This window comes from Solea solea, chromosome 8 (genome assembly GCF_958295425.1).
Source record: "Solea solea chromosome 8, fSolSol10.1, whole genome shotgun sequence".
Classification (NCBI taxonomy): Eukaryota; Metazoa; Chordata; class Actinopteri; order Pleuronectiformes; family Soleidae; genus Solea; species Solea solea.
The window spans coordinates 24,959,437-24,966,899 of record NC_081141.1 but is presented as its reverse complement, the minus strand read 5'-3'; the positions used below and the strand labels follow the sequence as shown (position 1 = coordinate 24,966,899).

The window sequence follows — 7,463 nt, the reverse complement described above, 5'->3', positions numbered from 1 at the left end:
ATATATGTGTATGTATATATATATATATACATACATATATGTGTATGTATATATATATTTTTCTCCTTCCTGTTGTTATTTTGAAAATCTGTTCAATACATATAATATAAACTAATATTATTTATGTAGAGGCGAGTCAGTCGTCTTCCATGAGACAGGATCACAGATGTGCGTGTGTGTGTTGAATTAAAAAACAACCATTTCAACAATTAGAGTTGGTAAAAGCTATATATTTTTTGTAAGTCTGGGGTAAATACAAAGAAGAACGTACAAATCCATCGATCAAGCATACACACACGTAAAAAGCCAAAAAGTACGGGAAAAAGATAGAACGTAGAAGATCTTTGATCTTGTTTTTATACATTCTTATATACAGTGCATATGATTCAAATGTTACAGAGGATTAGTGTTTCATGTTCACCGTGTATCAACACAACCTCTTACGATGAGACGATCACACAATGTAAAGACGGACATTATGAACAAAATGAAGCCCATCATAAGTCTGACACTGAAACACAGGCGTCAACACGGCGTCCTTATGCTGCTGCTGCTGCTGCTGCTGCTGCTGCTGCTGCTGCTCTAATTAGAGACGCAGGAACAAATCCACATACAACAACTCAGGAAACGCAGGAAGAATGATTATAACATGATGTCTGATACATGAATCGTGATTACAGAGTATACCAGTCAAGAGCAGTAAATTATTTCTTTATTTTTTTTAGCAATGTTACACACACAGAGCGAATGGTGTGAAGAGTGGAATGCTTATTATTGTTATTATTATTATTATTATTGTTATTATTATATGTGTGGAACAAAAAGAGGAATATACACCAACAACAACAACAAAAAACAAAGAAATCTGTTTGTTTTTCTCACAAGAAAAGCAAGTTTGGGATCATTTGTCATCAGAATGTGATCTCTCCCTCCAACATTCCTTCTGTATCTCAAAAGGAAATAAGTTATTTTGGTCCAGGGAAAAAAACAAAAAGAAAAAATGAAAAGAAAAAATTGCCTCTGCTTTTTTATCCAGGAAAATGAGGCTGGGTAATTTCTGCATACTTGTGAGAATATTGTGATTTCCTCATCAAAACACAGTCACATTTTCCTTTATGCTTTCTACATAATAGAGAGTACAAGGTTTAAGTGGGAGGATGGAAGTAAAACCATGCGTGGACGTGAGGGGAGATGGTGTCCCTGAGTGTGTACGTGTGTGTGTGTGTGTGTGTGTGTGTGTTTCTATATGGTTTCCACGTAATTGGCGGGGAACAAGCCTTGGCGGCCATCTTTGTCCCACCCCCTCCACCAGGCCTTATCCACCGTCTCCACGTCCCGGATGATGTCACCGGGTTCAAAGGAGATCTCAGACTCGTCCTCTGTGGGAACCACGAGATAACATGGTGAAGACCCGCTAATCACAGTGCAATTACCGCTAAGTGGAGCCGCTTTATGTGCACATGCGTGGCAATTTTCCCTTAAAAACGGCTACTTACCTGCTTGGTAGTCATAGAGAGCGCGGACGCACATTTGTTGCTCCATTAAAACCTTAGTCGGAGAGGGGGGGGGAAAGTGGGTTTAAAGAGAGGCTGTAATCATGAATTGTACATTTTTGTTTATGTTCAAATCCGCGAGGCAGAATCTGTTCGTGGAGCCGCTTTAAATATGAACGTGATGGTTTTTGATAAGACGTACTGTATGTTTTTACAATTGTAATTGCAAAATTACAATTTGCAAAATTGCAAATTGCAAATTGTACCAAAGTACCTCCTCTTGTCCGTTTTCCGAGATGTCCTGTTCCTTGTCCTTCGTGACCTCGTCCTTCTCTGGCGTGCCGCGAACCTCGTAGCACACCGCCAGCTCGGGTGAGCTCAGTTCCGTGTCAGACGGACTCAGGGAGCGCTCTGAAGGGAGAGACAATCAAAACAAAACATAAAAAAGAATAAAATAATAATTTAACATACAGTACGACGTTAATGTAATCATGGGATTGTTGTCAGACCTATGCCGTTCTGCTCCTCCTGCGCGTCCTCTCCGTTTGTGATCCCATTGGCCGACAGTACGACGCTCTCGCGTTCCACTTGTTGAAAAGCTGCCTCGGCATCTGGAGGAGTATAAGAAATCGATGCAGCCTTAAACAGCAGTTTGCCACCAGGGGGCGACTCTGTGGGTCGCTTGTACTGCCCAACAAGAGCCTAGTTGCTGCTGATGTTTGTGAAAAAACTGACATGGCAACAGTCGAACAGAGGTCTCAGATTTGCGGCCCACCACTTAAGATCACTTGAGCTATTTCTGGATGTTTTTCTTTCTTCACAGATTCATTTGGCATCGTGAAAAGGTTTTTGTTTTTTTTGTTATTGTGAACTATTTATCATTCCATATCAAAACATATTTTTTCTTTATTTTAAAAATTCTGAGAAATATCACCACAGATTGTGACACAACTGACAGAATATTGTGATATAATTTGAAGCTCATATCATCGCCCACCTCTACTGAACAGTTGCATTACCTCAAGAAAAGATGGACCTTCTGACCAGAGTAGATGCTGACCCCCCCAGGTCATTTGACTGGGGGGGTCAGCATCTACTCTGTCAGACCCTTGATTGAGAACGCCAATTAACGGGAGGTCTACATCCATTTCTCATATCCAGTCTACAATCATGATCTTGTGTTAATGGTGGAGTTGGGAGTGCTGTGTTGAGTTCTGAAGAATCTCAACGGGGTTACGGTCTGGACTGAGTGAAAAACGATGACTCATGCTCCTTCCACCACTCTTTCACAATATTTTGAGCCTGATGAAGCTTGGCCTCATCATCATCTTGGAAAAAAAAACCCATCCTGTGTGGTCATCCAGTGTGTTCAGGTATTTCAGCTGACCTCACTTTTTGGGCCCGCGTACCATTGCTGAACCTAGACCTCCGGATAATAACGCTGGCCCCACGGGCACGAAGCAAAATATTGTGACCGGGCAATGAACATACAGTTACCTGTAACTCCTGACTCTTCTTCTTCTCCTTCTTCTTCTTTCTCTGAAAGCCCAACAGGCTCAGTGGGCACCTGACTGTCTTCTTCTGAGTGTTCTTCCTCATCTCTATCTGCCGTTGCCTTTTCTAGATCCTGCACTAGCTCCACCAGCTCCTCCTGTGGTGCAGTCTCAACCTCTTCTTGTTTTGAAGCCTCCTCTTCTTCTTCTTCTTCTTCTTCCTCCTCGTCCTTCTCTACATCTTGCTTCTCTTCTCCTTCCTCCTCTTGCGCTTCAGCCTCGGTCCGGACCAGTTCTGTGGCGACACGAACACACGGCTCAGGGTGTGTTTCGGTTTCCTCTTCCTCAGGCTCATCCACATCCACTTCTTCTTCTTCTTCTTCTTCTTGTTCTTCATCCTCCTCCACCAGCGCGGCCTGTACTTTGAAGCAAGTGTCTGAGACCAGCTCAGTGTGCACATGAGAGGCTGTGTTGAGGTCTGTTCAATGGAAAATGATATCATTATAAAAACATTTGATAAGCATACACGTTGAAAAGGTGCCTGTGAAAGTTTGTGCAGAAAGAACAAACTGTCTCCGGTGCATATTTCAGTGACGCTTGGCCTGACTGTGAGTGTATGTGGTTGCTTTAGGAATATTTAATTGTGACTGGACTGTAAAAACATTCTGAACTCTGTCATTTCTGTATAATGAGCCTCTGATTCACATGTCTTGGCCGCTTCAGACAGTCTGCGCTACTTGAAGGAGTCTGTTGGCAGACGCGTTAAAAGTCATTTTAGCCTGTAATAAAACAAAATTATCCACCATTATTTTATGTCATATGATTAATGTCTTTGGTAAACAAACGAAGAAACGCAGAGTCATTTACTCCTCTTCACACTGACTCACCCCCTGAATGTTCACGTCGCTATTTTAGAACAAAACATCTTTTCAGCAGATTTGTTATATATATAATAGAGTGTTAACTGACTCCAGTGTAATACTTTTCGTCGTGTGCTACACTACCTGTGTTTGGCTGCGGTCTGTCGGGAAGAGGCGCAGTCGGAGCCTGCGGAGTTAAACCAGGCTCAAAGTCAAAAGTCTGTTGCTCTGGCTGAGTCGGGGTATTTGGGGGCGAGGCGGGCAGGACCTCTAGGTGTGGCTGGATGTCCTCGACTAAAGCGGGGGACAAGGAAGCCAAGAGGCTGGGCGAGGCCGGGGGTGCGGACGGTTCTGTAGGTGACGGAGCCCTGGGCTCACTGGTCAGGGATGGAAGCGGAGCAGCAGCAGCAGCAGGGCGGAGAGGTGATGTCGGCGGGGACACGGGGGCTGTGGGCCTCTGAGGGGAGGTGACGGGGCGGAAGTCGGGGCTTCTGGGGGGGGACGTGGTGTGGTAGATGGGTGAGGGGGGCATTCGGGAGAAGGGCGAGACCAGCGGAGGACTGCGAGGGGAGAGTGGCGCTCTCTCTTCTGCCTTAGAGAAGATAAACGCTGTGTCCGTCAGGCTGCGCTGGTATCGTCGCAACGGTTTGCCTGGAGAGGAAAAACCACACAGCATAAGAATACATACAATAACATCCAGATACGTTACACTGATGCTTGAGTTTCCATCGAGGGAAACAGTTGATTTGGTACAGTAAAAGGTACGGGTAATTCTTTGGTACCCTTCCCTTGGGGTACCAGAGTAAAATAGTACAGTACAGTATGGTATGGTAGCTCCACCCACGACAGTGGCCACTCCCTTGCGATCTGTGCAAATATCCCACGGACGTCGCGGCGTGTGGTTCCTTTAAGAAAGTGAAACAGAGATGAAACGTGGCGACCACCTACCAGAGCGGGAGGATCCAGGGCTGGTGGGACTTTGAGATGATGACGATGATGAGAGTTGTCTGAAGAATTCCCTGGGATTCATGGAGCGCTGGGACACTAACGCTGCTGCCTCCTACAGGTCAGAGAGTGCACAGTCCGTACATGTGACAAGGGCGGTGAAATCATTAAACAGACTAGAGATGAAATGTAGTATTCTGAAGGCTTCTGCACATCAGATGATGGAGCTATTATACCAAGCATTTAAACTACAGTGGTGTAAATAGGCTCCTTCACTTACTGCTGGATGTGAACAGTGATCACCTCTCATTTATGAGCCGATGATGTGCAAAGGGCTCAAATGTGAAGTCAAAAGTGAAGTTTCACTCACTGCTGCTTTCTCTATGGACTCGCTCCTTCTCAGGCGGGCCCTCATGTCGTCCTCGTGCTCTCTCTGCAGCAGCTCCTACGAGAACAGAGACACAGCAGCGCTGCTTTTCACTCGCGTACATTTTACTGATCTGAATTTGAACAATGCCGGAGAGTTTTACATTAAGACGTTAAAATGATACAGAAATCTGCCCTTATTTCACGACATAGAATAAGTATAATGACCTTTACATGTGGAAGAGACGTATAACCATATAACCCAACCGTGATTATCCTCACAGCTCGCCTCCAAGGGCAGCTCTTTTCCTAATCTGCAGCACTATCTCTTTATTGTATTTGATCCTCTTTAGAGCTGCACACTTCAAAGGGTTCGTACATACACTGTAACTGTTTGTCAAACTCTAACAAACTCTAAAGACGAATTCCTATTTCTGGCAACATATAAGCAGAGTAAAACAGTGTGTGTGTGTGTGTGTGTGTGTGGGATGGAGATTCAGTGAAGGGTTTATTTGTTGAGATTTATAAAAAAAAGATAAGAGTCAATATTAAGGGTATATTACATTTACAGTATGTTGTTTTACATAGTGGGTACGTTTAAATCAGTCCACTGTTACTCGTTTAATCCGCGCGCGTCACACTGATCAAAGAATTTAAATAAGAGAGTCAATTCGGTTCTTTCATGGAGGCGAAAGACTTCAAACCAGAGAGTTCATTTCACGTGCAAAGGTTCGTTCCACGCACCCATTTTGTTTTCTCCTTCCTGCGCATCGCCTCTTCCTGCTCCGCCCTTTTCCTTCTACGAGACAGAAAAGCAAATAAAATAGCATCACTTGTTCCCCTGATCCAATCACATCTGTCGTACATCTGTAGAGAGGAGGCGGCCAGCAGGGGGCACGGTTCCAACCTCTGCTCCTCGATCATCTGCAGCTTCTCGTTCATCTTTCTGTCTCTCTCCTCCTCGTCCTTCCGTTCCCTCATCACTCGTTCTTTTTCAAGGCGCCGCCGTTCTTCTGCCGCTCGTTTCCTGTCCTCTTCCTTCCTCGCTTCCTCTTCACGCTGACACACACACAAAAGTAACTATAACTATTTTGTACAGTTTAAAACTAGAGAAAGCCCTCAGAGAGTCCGACCAAGGCTGCACTGAAGTGGTTACCCATTTCCAGATCACCAATAAAATTGGAATACTACTTTCTTGGTCCATAACCTACATGCCTGGAAATGTTTTTTTATCAAAATCCATCCTTTAATTTTTGAGTAAAGCTGCTCAGAGTTAAAAAAGAAAGATGTCAAAACAAAATCTCCTCCGCGGAGGTAATGAAAATATATCTTTCTTTTTTTTTCCAACTGTAAATGCAATCATTGGGCTGTAGCACATTTTAGTCACTCAAATGTGGAAAAATAGATTAAAGGCAACTGCAACATACCTCTGCACGTGCCCAGAAGTTGTCTCTGTTTATTAGTCTCATTTCCATTGCAGCGTTGGTTTTTCTGTAGTTTGTTCCCTGTGGGAAAAGACAAAGAAATAAAGAATACAAAGACAAAATGGATCAGAGAAAAAGGGAGAATGACCGAGTATTTTAACAAAAAAATTACGATTAAGACGGATTAAAGAAACATGATGGCAGAGTTAATTGAAGAAAAACAACCTGAAAAACAGTACAATCTAATAAATATGAATCTAAAATTCAAAGATAATATAAACAACTGTAGAACAGCATGGATGTTTTTCATAAAGCAGTGTTATCTTCACATGTAACATCCTGGAAGCTAAAGTGGAAGCATGAGGACACTGCACTGAGCTTCCACTGTGAACAGTTTCACTTCAAAGTATATTATAAGTCTCTGCCGCCATCTCGTGGACGACGGCTGTATTGCGAGAGACGAGCCTCACCACTTTCTCCTCCTTGTCGCTGGACCTGGAGCTCCTCCTCGCCCACTGCGAAGAGTCTTGGGCGTGAGATTTGCCGAGCTCCGCTCTTATCTTCTCCTCCGTGACGTCCTCCACCTTCTCGGCACTCATGAACACGTGTGCTTCCTGAAACACGTAGACGACGACGAACAAGCAGACAAAGAGAGACGTGAAGTTAATCCAGCCCCTCATACAGTACGCTCTGCTTCAGCCTCTTAAACACACAACACACGCACACACACACAAAGGCTAAAAATCCATGTCTCTACTATGTCTGACTTGAGGTGATAGAAACAGTTGTGCAACTGGGGGAACAAAAACACCGCCTGGTTTTAGTGTGAGGACTGGAATGCATTGGTTTTGGATGCTTAAAGATAGCACAGGGGAAGATGGT

The 7,463-nt window shown here is 44.1% G+C and overlaps 1 protein-coding gene across 1 annotated transcript in view; it reads right to left on the bottom strand.

Moving 5' to 3' along the window:
• Window positions 1-209: 209 nt before the first annotated feature.
• si:dkey-40c11.2 (drebrin) overlaps window positions 210-7,463 on the bottom strand; it is a 32,330-nt gene continuing 25,076 nt past the window's right edge. Inside the window, exons 5-16 of the mRNA XM_058636630.1 lie at window positions 7,052-7,195; window positions 6,585-6,662; window positions 6,065-6,216; window positions 5,902-5,956; window positions 5,162-5,236; window positions 4,795-4,906; window positions 3,991-4,497; window positions 2,991-3,464; window positions 2,003-2,104; window positions 1,768-1,904; window positions 1,497-1,548; window positions 210-1,379 (exon numbers count right to left, since the gene is read on the bottom strand). Coding sequence (XP_058492613.1) covers window positions 1,243-1,379; window positions 1,497-1,548; window positions 1,768-1,904; window positions 2,003-2,104; window positions 2,991-3,464; window positions 3,991-4,497; window positions 4,795-4,906; window positions 5,162-5,236; window positions 5,902-5,956; window positions 6,065-6,216; window positions 6,585-6,662; window positions 7,052-7,195 — 2,025 coding nt within the window. The 3' untranslated portion in view covers window positions 210-1,242. The remainder of the gene's footprint in view (window positions 1,380-1,496; window positions 1,549-1,767; window positions 1,905-2,002; window positions 2,105-2,990; window positions 3,465-3,990; window positions 4,498-4,794; window positions 4,907-5,161; window positions 5,237-5,901; window positions 5,957-6,064; window positions 6,217-6,584; window positions 6,663-7,051; window positions 7,196-7,463) is intronic.